This window comes from Nanorana parkeri, unplaced genomic scaffold, assembly GCF_000935625.1.
Source record: "Nanorana parkeri isolate BGI_ZX_2015 unplaced genomic scaffold, ASM93562v1 scaffold1597, whole genome shotgun sequence".
Taxonomy (NCBI): Eukaryota; Metazoa; Chordata; class Amphibia; order Anura; family Dicroglossidae; genus Nanorana; species Nanorana parkeri.
Window position 1 is genome coordinate 209,386 of NW_017307865.1, and position 13,303 is coordinate 222,688.

Below are 13,303 nucleotides of genomic sequence, written 5' to 3' on the forward strand. Positions count from 1 at the left end.
CCAGGGCCCTTTGGTTATTAGGTCCGCCACTGATCACAGGGGTCATCAGTGCGCAACGCATGGAGTACAGAGGTCATCAGTAGGTAATGCATGGAGTACAGGGGTCATCAGTAGGCAACGCATGGAGTACAGGGGTCATCAGTAGGCAACGCATGGAGTACAGGGGTCATCAGTAGGTAATGCAGGGAGTACAGGGGTCATCAGTAGGTAATGCATATAGTACAGGGGTCATTAGTCAACCTTAGTCTAGGGGTTCAAATATATTTTATTACCCATTAGAGCAAGATTAGCAGTTAACCCTTGCAGGGTTAATTTTTACATGGTCATGAGTTCTTCTTTAACTGAAGAAATTGAAATGAGGAGCTGATTGGTTACTATGAGCTCCAGATTCTTTCTGCTCCATTTTTGATCAATTCTCCCGTTGTAAATTAGCCCCAAGTCACTGGTGTCATTTGGATAGAATAATAGAGTGAGATGACATGACTAGAAAAAAATTGGTAAACTGTTAGTACTGAAAACTTCACATTGTCTGTAACAGGTTAAACACACGTCACTATGCCAGACTATAACCACATTTACTGCAGAATTTGATAAGAATATAAAAACTTCGCTTATATGCACGCTCTCTATGGTATGCAGACGCTCTGCTCCACTACATCTATGGTGTTGGAGGAGTGTGTGGGCGGGGTAAATTCTGATTGGCCGCTCGCTGCGCTGGAGAAGAGACGTCTGTGGCTGTGTATCTTGTCTCGTGTTAATAAACAACATGCTGCTGTCACTCAGGTAGATCGGTTGTGATGTGCAGAGCTCAGACAATGTTTAGTTTTGAGCTCCTCATCGTTCTGTTACAATATCGGTGCCATGTGCACGCTGGGCTGTTCTAGTACAGATAAGACTCGGGTGTGGTATAGAGGAGGGGAAGGACATGGAGGATGCGAACTTTTCTGCTTCAGCCTCAGGAATGTGACAGTGCAGGTGACAGCTGTCTGATGTCACTGTACTCATCTGGAGGCAATGCCATGATTTACTATAGGAGCAGAGAGTTCCCTACTCCACAAGGAGCCCTAGGTTCAATAACTGATCATCTGCAGGGGACATAGGAGTTCACATTGTGCTGGAGTGCATACATCAGTGATGTATACTGATAGAGGTAAAGTGAACCTGAGCTTTGCATAGACTGGCTATCAGGCACTAGGGATGTGTGTGTGGGCTTGGTGCAAACTGAGTTCACCTGAGACTGTGCAAAACTGTCAGTGACGCATCCCCCTCCCAACCTAATCAGCTGCGGCCAGGGCATTTCCTATTGTGAAGCTACATGTAACAAAGGGAAAGCGCCGGCCGCAGCTGATTGTGTGATCTCACACTAACAGGTCTATTCACTAAATGGTGAAGAGTTTGGAGAAGGCAGGAGAAGTGAATAATCTCGGACAAAATAGCTGATTTGGAAAAATTCTCCAATTCAGCTCACTTTCCAGTTCAGCTATGTTGTCCTAGCTTGTTCACTTCTCCTGCCTTCTCCAAACTCTTCACCCTTTTGTGAATAGACCCTTAAGACTGCGCATAGCTCTATCAGGCACCATGGAGTTTTTACTTGCTCCATGGCTGAAAGCTAATCTAAGGGCCCAGTCACACCATATGCGTTCCGCAGCATAGACAAGGCAATTTGCCTTATGTTCATGGATTCATCGGTCGTGCGTCTAGAGGGTGACTGATTCCTTACCGCATTTAATCGTATCACATATGACTACATGCGTTGTTCTGGTGTTTAAATGCAGCGGCTGTCACTAGGGCTGCAACAACTAATCGACATAATCGATTTTGAAAATAATCGTTAGCTGCAGCTCTAGCTGTCACCCAATCGTTAACTTGAATGGGTGACAGCTGCTGCTTGTAAACGGCAGATTAGCGATTCCTGCAGCAGGAAAACGCAAGTTCCTGCTCCAGGAATCCCTAATCGCACCTAAAGATATAGGTGTGAATGGTTCTTTACACAGCTCTTCCCCACAGTACAGCCCTGTTTAACAAAGGAGATGATCGTATCTTTCTCTGCTGCATTTTCACTTACAGGCCCCCTCACCCCCCATTTTTGTGACTGGGGGGTGGAAGCAGCACTCTGACTAGCTCTCTGACAGTCTGCTCTCTCCTTCTATCTTTATGCTCCTTGTATTGCAGCACGCCTGATTAGCTCATCGGGCTGCACTTGCCTCCTCCTCTGTGAGCTCTGCTGTACAGTAGCCTGCAAAAGACTAATATCAAGTCAGGTTCAGGTTACGTTTACTGCTTGCATTTAGAGATGTATTCATGATTACATAGCTGCATTTATGTGTATCTTTTATGTCTACCTGGAGCTCTTAGCAACCTGGGATGCTCTGGCCAGAAAAGGGGCAGCAAACACACTTGCCACCCCCAACCACATGACCCAATGAGAAGCCACTTTCTGTGTTGCCAACAACCAAAAGTCAGACTATGTCAGCTGCCAAACTGCCTTTATTGGATTTAGGCAATACAAAAAGTTCCTAAACATTTGTCAGTGACTATGTCTTGATGCCACCCTAAGCCGATGGCACTTTGATGGCCCAGGTTGTTACTGAAATAAAGTTTAATTCCCTTTGCCTCTTTTCTTTACAGATCTGGTATGACCTGTCGTATATCACGGCTTCTCAGCAGATCGTTGATGACAGCTAGTACAGTACACTCTAAGGGGAAACTGCCAGACATGAGTGAAGGTGAGACTGGCAAATGTTTTTCGCTGAATTAAAACCTGACTGTAGACCATCATGGGTCAGTCCTATCGGATACCAGTTGGCAACGCTTGTTTGTTTTCTGGAGCTGAGCAGGTTTGCCACGAGGCTTGGGACACTGAAAATAAAGATCAACAAGTGGTCTAAAGTTTTACATCCCTAGCATTTAAATTGTACCTGTATCTCAGGACAAATTAAAATATGACAAAACTTTGCAGTACTTTGCAAGTACAAAATAAATACTTGTTTATCTACCAGAAATGCACTCAGCTCCTAAGTCCTATTGTGGGCAGACAACACACAGCATTTTTGTGGACTGAGTGGTGTCAGCCCTGTCGAGTTTTCTTTTGCTAAAGTATTTAGACCCGCCCTAGCTCCTCAATATAAAGGCTAATCATTCTGTTTTTCCAAGACAAGAACTTGGAGAGCTCCCCAGCTGTCGCAAGCATCAACCATTGGATGAGTCTAATTTTTGCTCCTCCCCCACAGCTATTGTCATTTTAAAACATATGAGCCGGCAGGAGAAGTAGATGGGGGGGGGGGGGGAAAAAAATAAAAAAATTAGACTCGTGCAAAAATGGGGGTCCCTCTACACAACAAGAGTTAAATGTTTGTTTTGTCTAGGGCAGGGGTCAGCAACCTTAAACACTCAAAGAGCCATTTGGACCCATTTCCCACAGAAGAGAAAACACCTGGAGCCACAACACCCTTTTGACATCTAAAATGAAGATAACACGGCATATATCGTTTTTTTACCTTTATGCTATGTATAGCATGTATATAGATATATGTGGGCTTAGTAACGCACTGGACTCTGAACTTGCCTGAGACACCGCAGAGCCCACCTGCGAGTGACCTTGCAGAGCACACCATAGATCCTGCACAAACCATCTGAGACTCTCTATGGTGGGCTCTGCAGCGCCTCAGGTGGGCTGGTTGCCGGGGTCCCTTTCCCTGTACCTCTTCCCAACTCCTCTTACCTGCTGCTGCTGGGTCCTGGCCTCCTCCACCCCCTCCCCTGTCACCTCTGCCATGCCGCCCCTGGTATAGCTGATACTCATTTAAGAGGCCCCCCAGACCCCTCACATGGGTACCGGCCGTACCCCCCTGATGGCGGTGTTCTATCAAAGTTTGTGACTATGTTAAAATGTGTGACCGGTGACGTGGTCACACATTTCAATGTAATCCCGCCCTGTTTTTTTGGCGGTGGAATGTGTGACCGCCAAAAGGTGAAGCATTCCAACGCTTTCTCAGGAACAGGGAGCCGCAGCAGAGGGATGAAAGAGCCACATGCGGCTCCGGAGCCGCTGGTTGCTGACCCCTGGTCTAGGGGTAGGGAAATAAACACAATGTTTATTTTATTCCTTGGCAGCTGGTGCTCTTTCCCACTCTCCAACATTTCTGGGATTTGGGCTGGCCCTTACTGTCCTCATGAGCAATGCTGGTCCTGCATTGTGCGTGATGATGCTGGAGAGCTGCGGTCAGTTGGGCAGTGAAGAGGAGCGGCTTTAGGTGAATGGTCTTGCCATAAGAGGAGGTTTCCTTTTAAAGCAGGGTTGGGGAACCTCCGGCCCTCCAGCTGTAGGGAAACTACAAATCCCACGAGTCATTTCAAGATTCTCACAGGCATGACTCCCAGAGACATATACATCATGGGATTTGTAGTTTTACCAGAGCTGGAGGGCCGGAGGTTCCCCACTGCTGCTTTAAAGCAACCTTTGAAAAAGTTATTTAAGTAAACTTAGAAGTCCTGAACAAACATTGAGGGGAATTTATCACAACTAGAGCAAAGGGGCATTTGCTCATGACAACCAATCAGTTTCTACCTTTCATTTTCAAAGCCAAATTGAAGAGAGAAGCTGTTTGGTTACTGTGGGCAACTGCTTTAGATTCTGTGTGCTCCCGTTTTTGATCAATCCCCCCATTGTGTTATCTTCCAAAGTGGCCATGGAGTCATATAACTGGGAACAGGCAGTATACTGTACACTGGCAACCTCTAGTTAAGTGTAAGCTCTTCCTAACCGCCCCTGTGCCTCTGAACAGTAAAGAGGGTGACGTGGTGGCTGGCTAAGTGGGTGCAGCCCCGAATTCCAAGCTGTCGGTTGGGTTAAAAGCCTCAGGGAGAGCTCTGGAAAATAAAATGTAGTACATGCAGACACTTCGAGCTTTCTACTTTTATGTTCCTTTACTATTTGGATTCCTTTATCCAGGTGTGTACATTAATAAAGATGGTGTATTGCAGCCATCGTAAAGTGTCATGATAGCTAAAATGAGGAGCTGCACCGTTCAATACAGGTGAATCTTGACTGCAGTTTCTAGGTCCCGAAAACCAGAAATCTCAAATGATAGGGGACCTCACCATATTCATCCTATTGGATCTCATGAGGCAGATGGCATCATCTGAAGTAGTAGTTGCATTCTAAGTTTGCATGTGTAAAGTGTGCAGCATCGGTTCCTAGCAGCATGAGACGACTCAACCTTTCCACTGTACTGGGAGGTTGGAGGACCACCCTCAACTTTTCATGAGACCACCGATTCACAGCTGTGTGCTTGTAGGAATTCACATGTTATGTTACCTCAATTGTACCTTGCTTGTGTAAATTTTTATGTTTTCCCTTGTAGGATGCATACCTGTCCATGTGAATAATGGTGTGTGGTAACCTAAAGCATTTTTATAGACTCGCTTTGCTTTAAGCCTCTTACATCCTCTGTGTATTTTGCTCTGGCTCGTGGACGCACTGAACATTTGTCAAGCACATTGTGAATAAATTAAAAAGGATTTTAAATAAACATATTGAATTATGGTTGACTGTGCACACTCTGCTTAATTTACACAATAAATGTAATATTTAAACAAACAAAAAACAAACTGGAAAAAAACCCTCGCCTTGGTTTATTAGAAACATTTAATCATAACACAAATTACCTTAATATTATTAAATGCTATGGGCCAGATTTATAAATCTTCCACCCAGGGTATAGCTGGGCACATGCCACTCACACTGCGTTACCGCTACTAGATGGAGCCAAGAAACATATTAAGTTCTTATGCTCCACAGCAACATCTAGTAGCGATAGTGTCATGCGAACAGCATTCACCGCACTATACACCGGGCAGAAGATTTATCATTTAGCCCCCAATGTATTGGTAATAAAGTTACCTTGCCATGTATATGGTGTTGTTCTCAGGGTATTTCCAGGACTGAATTAAGATACTTTCCTGTTCAGACTTTGAAAAGCAAAAAACAGAACATCTTGTCCTTCAAGAACTCCATGTGTCTAAGCATTAGGTTATTGTGCCTCTATTACCGATCACACAGTCAGAATCAGAAATTTCAATGCGGATGTCCATTCTGCAATGTTGAGATGGATTTCTTTGCATGCACAGCCAGATCTGGTAAACCAGTTAGTTGTGTTTTATAAATTAACAATTTGATTGGCCAGTGTGCGGCCAGCTTAAAATACTGTACTTAAAAGAGAACTATGGGGTAACCTTTTTTTTCCCCATAGCTCTCCTCAGGGTCACGGGAGGACATATGCTAACGTACTCCCGTGACACAAAACTTATTATGTAGCTGGCTATTGCCCAGTATATGCTGAGAGCGCCACAGCCGGGATGAAACCTGACAATACTGTCTAGATCCACTCCGCTGGCTGACTGACTGACAGCGGGCTTTGCCTATCTAGAGGCAGAGCCAGCTATGCCCGCCCCCTTTCCCATCCATCCCTCCAGTCAGCGCTGGAGGATCGAAGAGGGGAGGGGGGAATCCCTGCTGGGAGCCGTGATTATCAGTCACCGCTCTCTGCAGGGAGATGAGCGGCGGTATGTGTTCGCTCACTTGCTGATCAATAGAGCCAACATGTGACAGTTTTAATGTCACACGTCGGTTTGAACTATGAGGATGAGTGTAATTCACTCTCCCCATAGTTCTCCTTTTTAATGTTAGTTTGCTCTCCAGGATTGTATTAGCTGTGGTTCAGTTTGCAGTCTGCAAACCAACAAGTAAATGATTATGTCTTACACTGGCCATTTGAAAATAACTGTTTTCAGAATGTTTAATCTTCTAATAATGAATGGGGTCAAATCATCGATTGATTTTTGAACAAAACTCTAACAGTAAATGTGGTTTCAATTCAGGGAACGCCATTCATTCCAAAATCAAATGTTAAAATCAAACCATTTCGAACAACATTTATCATTATTGAATGTTCTGCCAAGATTTTTCATATGACATTCTACCAGTGTATGGTCAGCTTTAGCTCAGTTATAATGTATAGAATTTTAATGAGTTTACCCCCATTTGGTTACAAAATATTAATTTCAGTAACATCTTTGGATATCTCTGCACTGAATAATGAAGCTTTTTGGAAATAAATCCAGCCAGCAAAATGCACTGTTGCATGCACCATCAAGCCACTCACACATGCATGAAAACATTTCTGCCTTATCTTTGTTTTGATGGCTTTTACTGTGCTTGGTGGTAATGTAGCTACTTGTGTATCATTTTATAGACAAAAGCAAGAATACCTGCATTTCCTGTAAGATCTGTTCCCCCGTTGAACAAGCTATGTAGTTAGTATACGAACAGACCAGCTATGTACGGTAGTTAGTTCATAGAGGATGATTATGGATAGAGACATTTGAAGTGTATGAAAAGATCTTTGATAACATAGAGAGCAAGGTACAAATGCAAGATGGTGGTTTTAAAAATGTATAAACAACTATATCAGTGCTTTGAACGCTTCACCTATTAAAAAAAAATCATAGGTGGCAGGATGATTGCCATAATATAGGGGTAGCCAAATTTTGGTCCTCCAGCTGTGATGAAACCACAAAACCCATTAGCCATTGCAAGACTCTGGCAGCCACATGCATGACTTCCAGAGGCAGATGCGTGACAGGATTTGTGGTTTTACGACAGCTGGAGGGCCGAAGTTTGGCTACCCCTGCCATAAGTCATTCTCAAAGGGAAACAAGGGTGTAAAATAAAACGATTCCTTGTTTCCTTATATTTTGTTATGCCTGTCCTATACTGAGCGGTGCTCGGGCTGTTTTGACAACAGTAGCACTTGATGCACTGGTATTTGCACATATGGATTGCTTTAGCCTCTGCCTATTCCACCAATATGGTGACTGAATGTTCCAGTTAGTATGAGTTTGCTTGATCTTCCACTAATACCTGTACAAGGTATCAAGGTTATAACAATCTGTAGGGAGATCTGCAAGCAGTAGGGCGATAGAGGCGCAGGCCAGGGGGTTGCACAGGTCAGTACAAACTTAGACTGTAAACAGCAGATCACAGACCATGTGGTGAATGTGATTTACGCAGTACATACCCTCCCTTTCCCTGATCCCAGTTTCAGAAGTGGTCAATCTTAAGAGACCAGTGTTGGCTTTTTTTAAATGCAATATGCATTCTTTAAATTAAGTTTTGTTAGTTATTTTCATTGAAAGGTTTCTTTTTTTACTTGATCTTAATAAGTTAGAATTGGCCCTATGGTGGCAGTTTTCAAGGGCTGCATCTCTTCCTTTTCTCATTGTCCTGTCTATCTCTATCTTGGTTTTTTTCTCTGTATAGTAACAGTGACTGTTGGCTTCTCTTTCAGTGCGTGATAAACTTAGGGAAATAGTTGGAGTCTCTACAAACTGGCGGTAAGGTGCTTTCCCCTAGTATGTCGACATATCAGGTGCAAGTTTTGCCAACCTTTAAAAATATTTTATAAATTGTCCTGTATTGTAACAGAGATCATGTGCAAGCCATGGAGGAAAGAAAGGCTCTACAGTCTTTACTGGCCAAGAGTCAAGAGGACCTCCCAGCACGCAAAATGAAGGACAGCTACATTGAGGTCATGTTGCCGCTTGGTAGCCAGCCAGAACTACGGGAAAAATACTTGAATGTTTACAACAATGTCCGGTAACAACAACCTAATGAAGTAGAATAGCAAAGGATCAGACCAGGAGAAGCTTCTTTTAGCAGGTTTAGGTGTACGTTTAATAAACTGTGAAAGAGTGTGATAAGCAGTGAGAAGGCTTTTCTCACCTTAGCAAAGTGAAAAGTCTAGAAAATGGTGTTTAATAACCCGTGATAAGTCAGGTAGGAACTGAAATATCTCACCTCTTCTCATCCTGGTGATAAGTACACAGAAAGTAATGGGAACGTACCTGTTTAATAAAGGGAGAAAAGTAGAGAACAGCTTTATCACTGGATAAGTATTGTGAAAAGTGACCTTGATTTAGCACCCTGTCAGACCTTGTGATAAAGGCCTTTTTCTCGAGAAGCACTGAGCAAAGATACAGGAACTTGTCATAAACCTAGTTCCTTAAGGAACCTTCAGGAACAGTTAAAATGAAGCACAGATGCTTCTCTTCTGGATTTCTGACATTTTGGGACATTTATGCCAATAGCAATGGTTGGCTGCCCAGCCATTGCTACTGGCTACTGCTGATTGAAGCCCGTGACACACTGCAGGCGATTATATATATCTAGATATATCTATCTATCTATAGATATATCTAGATATATATATATCTATCTAGATATATATGTATATCTAGATAGATATATATATATCTAGATATATCTATAGATAGATAGATATATCTAGATATATATAATATATGTTTTAGAGGCAGATACATTGCACTCCACACATAACAGTCTGTAACACCATTTTTCAGTGACGCCAAACATTCTAATTTCCAGCATGTGTCAGAGTGCCCACTTACATTGCTTGGCTCATCAGAGTGCCCATTTAGAATGTTTAACCCCATCACTGCCTCACATTGTGGCCGCCTCTGGTAGTTTGATTCATGTTTTTGAACAAATCGGAACATGTAAATCCTGCTTTTTAGCCATTTTCATCATTTTAACAGAGAAATAACTGTTGCACTTTGCTATAGAGGTGCTTTTTAATATTGTTATTGGGTGGTTTGGCAGAGTAAACTATGATCTTGTCAGGAGGATTGTAGATTATCACAAAGGATGTCATTGTGCAGCTCTGAATACATTCCCCACATTGCTTTCTCTACTGATCACCGTGACGACTTATCTCAGCCTTTTACAGCTGTTTTGTGTGATAAGTTTTCTTTTCGCAGGTTATTAAACAGCCTCTGTGCAGCCAAGAAAAACAAAGAGATCTGCTGAGTAAAGTTGACTCGTGATAAAGCTAGTTTTATCACGGTTTATTAAACGTACACCTTAATGATAACAGCTGCAGCTGGGAACAAGCAACAAGTAGTTTAACCTCTTGCCGTCCGCCCGTAGTAAAAAAACGGACGGACGGCACTGCAGCATCTGCGACTGAGACTTGCAGGCCCCTTGTTATAAGAAATGTTACAGTACAACCATATAGGCTACAATATCATTGGCTCCCAAGTCCTACATCACTGCAACTAGCCATAAATCTGACATTCCTGCAGACAGTATGTCTCCTAATTCTTTCTACACTCCTCTATATTAATTCTGTCAGCCCAGCACATGGACTCACACATGCTCACATGCCGAGGGTGTCTTGTATACTCTTAGGGTTCATCTTAAGTTCATCTGTATACGTCTGTATAGTACTGCTCAACTTCCAGGACTAAATCAGTTTAGCTATTACAAAATATTAATAATGTAAAATGCTCATTAATATCAACAATATGAAGTGTATGAGTTAATATCAAAATGTCACTACACTCTACAGCCCATCAGTGCTTTTAGGATGTCCTAGATATTTTGTGTTTATTGTTTAAATGGAATATTGGTTATTTTTGTATGGTTGAATTTTGTTTTATGTAATTATTGCATTTTTGTTGTTGTAGGTTTGGTAGAATCCTTGAAGATCTTGACAGCTTGGGAGGTACAATATTTCACTGCATCAACATAGAACTAGAGTGCATAGCATTTGTGTTTGATAGAAGGAATTCAGATCTAAAAATACAGTGTGAAGTTGTTTCACAGATGAAATAATGTGCAGGTTTAAGGAATGCCTGCCAATATAAACACCTAACCAACAGCAGAATACCTGTGGTGTAATGGGCATCTTTCCTGATGAGTGTAGCTTCATCGCTGGCCATAACACTGCTGAACTTCACTTGCTAGTGAGAGCAGTGGTGGCATTGAGGGTGTGACACCATAGAAAAAGATAAATACTCTGGTAGCTATCTTGACCCTGGCGCCTTGTCACCAGCCACATAAGTGTTACTGTGACATGGCTTAAACACAGCTAAAGGTATCTAACTCTAAAATCTGGCTTCACCCTCACTTTGGTTTCCTGTCGACATTGGGGATCAGGACAATTGGAGAGAATGAATTTTCCTAACGGGGACAAAGACAGCCATTATCACAGTGGTTCTATCCTCTCACCACTTTAAATAAATACATATAATATATATTTCAAAAAAGATTCAGATTCTGGAAGTATTGGTCTGTACATTCTTCCTTCTGCTGTAAACGTATTCTCAGAAAAGGGATTTTTTTCTAGTTGTAGTATTAGGGCATTTTATACAGCTCTATGTTGAAGTATATGGAAGTTATTGCAGTATATACTGATTTTTGTTTCCTCTCTACTAGTTCTCATTTGCTACACCCATACCAAGTCTGAATCACGTCACACATCTCCTCTTTCAATTGTCACTGCCTTGGTGGACAAGATTGGTGAGTGATATCGCATACCAGGAATCCTTTTTAGAGCTGCTCATGCCATTAATTAATGACCTAGAATACACACTTGAAACTTGCATATAGTTTGCACTCAGATTTTTTAGCTTCCTTAACTCTCATTCACACTTGAGTGTTCAGACAATTCGTACACGTTTTACCACTGATTATTTGTTTTTTTCTAGGCTTTAACATTTTTGTTTTAGCCAATGGAAAGCGGAGACAGGTACTGGGCACACAAATGCACGTTACAGGCACTCTTTTTAAAACCTAAGAGGCCGAAAACACGTGATTCTGTCTGAAAAAAGCTCACATACTTTTTGGAGCGACAAGGCACACAACACTCAGGTGTGAGCAGGCACCATTAAAAATAATGGGATTCTTCATGTTGTGCATTGTCGGTCTTTGGGAAATGCTCAACAAAATACTCAGGTGTGAATGGGGGCTTAAAGATCTCTGGGATGAAAAAATCCAGACTTGGTACCAGGTTTGTTTTCTGCTGTGACCGTATATTGATCCATTCATAGAACATCTTTCAAAGTCATAGCATCATTCAGTAATATCCATTGATAATGTTTCTGTGAATAGTGATTTTATTTAATTACTATGGCTATTTGTATTGCGATGACAATTTACACAGCACTTTGCATACTGTACATTATCATCAGTTCCTGCCATTAAAGAGCTTACAATCTAAGATCTCTATCTAACATGGATACATACGGGGCCAATTTATAAAGGAGCCATTTAACCTACCAACGTGTATTTGGAGTGTTGGAGAAAACCGGAGTACCTGGAGGAAATCCACGTAGGTACAGGGAGAACATGCAAACGTCATGCAGATGGTGTCCTGACCGGGATGTGAACCGGGACCCCAGTGATGTAAATCCTCCTCTGTGGCATATTTTAGAGGAACAGTTCCTATACCATAACATACTTATGACCCAGCTGACATTTGGCAAAAATTAAATGCCTTGCTTTACTGAATTGCATTGTGTTTATCATTACATATTTCAGATCTACGTAAGCAGATCATTTCTCCTGACTGTGACATTAAGCTGACTGGCCATGTGTCATGGGTTGGGAAAACTTCCATGGAAGTCAAAATGCATATGTTACAGGTGAGTATTGTATAATACCTCTATCTGATATTCTAGGTAGCTCATAAAATAGTCATCTGTTTTTTTTTATTATTATTATTTAAATGTGATTTACTGGGAACGTTTTTGTGTCTAAAAGAAATAACAATACTTATTAAAAAAAAAAGCTTACACAACAATCCTCTTGTATAGTTAAGTCGCTGATATTATTATATATCTTTATTCACTAATGAGCCAAAGGATCCAGCCGTAGCTTCAGCTGATCCTTCGGCTCACTTTGGCCGTCTGAGCCCTTCGGTTCAGTCGAACCGAAGGGCTGCTGTACGGGCTATTCACTATAGCCGTACAGCGGCCGAGCCGAATGCATATGCTTCGTCTCAGCTGAGCCGTAGTGACAGGCGAAGCGTGAAGAAAGGTCGGCCGAAGCCGACTGATCTCCACGCAAATGACAGCTGGGCAGAGCCAGCCATGATCTCACGACTCGCTCCGCCCAGTTGTAATGACAGATCAGTGTCCCCAAATGACCTGGGGACGCTGATGTGTCATTAAACAACAACTGGGCGAAGCCGGCCAAGACGTCAGGGCCGGCTCCACCAAGTTGTTATTTATTGTCCACGACCTGCTAGAAGACTCTGACAGGTGCCGGCCAATAGGAAACAGTTGAGCGGAGCTAGCGGTGATGTCAATTGTTCTTCATTATGCAGCGTTACTTCATCGCATGCGGTCGGGTCGGCGTGCGTAGTTTTTTTTTTTTTTTTTTTTTTAATTTTTTTTTTTTTTTTTCCTTTCACAGAGTTTTTTTTTTTTTTTTAAATGCAGT

The 13,303-nt window shown here is 42.3% G+C and overlaps 1 protein-coding gene across 3 annotated transcripts in view; it reads left to right on the forward strand.

The window, feature by feature from the left end:
* Window positions 1-750: 750 nt before the first annotated feature.
* Window positions 751-13,303, forward strand: part of ACOT9 (acyl-CoA thioesterase 9) — a 19,652-nt gene continuing 7,099 nt past the window's right edge. For 2 of the 3 annotated variants that reach the window (XM_018570793.1, XM_018570795.1), the window contains exons 1-8: window positions 751-783; window positions 2,629-2,726; window positions 5,364-5,390; window positions 8,349-8,394; window positions 8,486-8,656; window positions 10,546-10,583; window positions 11,297-11,380; window positions 12,401-12,504. In XM_018570793.1, coding sequence (XP_018426295.1) covers window positions 767-783; window positions 2,629-2,726; window positions 5,364-5,390; window positions 8,349-8,394; window positions 8,486-8,656; window positions 10,546-10,583; window positions 11,297-11,380; window positions 12,401-12,504 — 585 coding nt within the window. In that variant the 5' untranslated portion in view covers window positions 751-766. The remainder of the gene's footprint in view (window positions 784-2,628; window positions 2,727-5,363; window positions 5,391-8,348; window positions 8,395-8,485; window positions 8,657-10,545; window positions 10,584-11,296; window positions 11,381-12,400; window positions 12,505-13,303) is intronic. The other variant, XM_018570794.1, reaches the window with a different exon arrangement.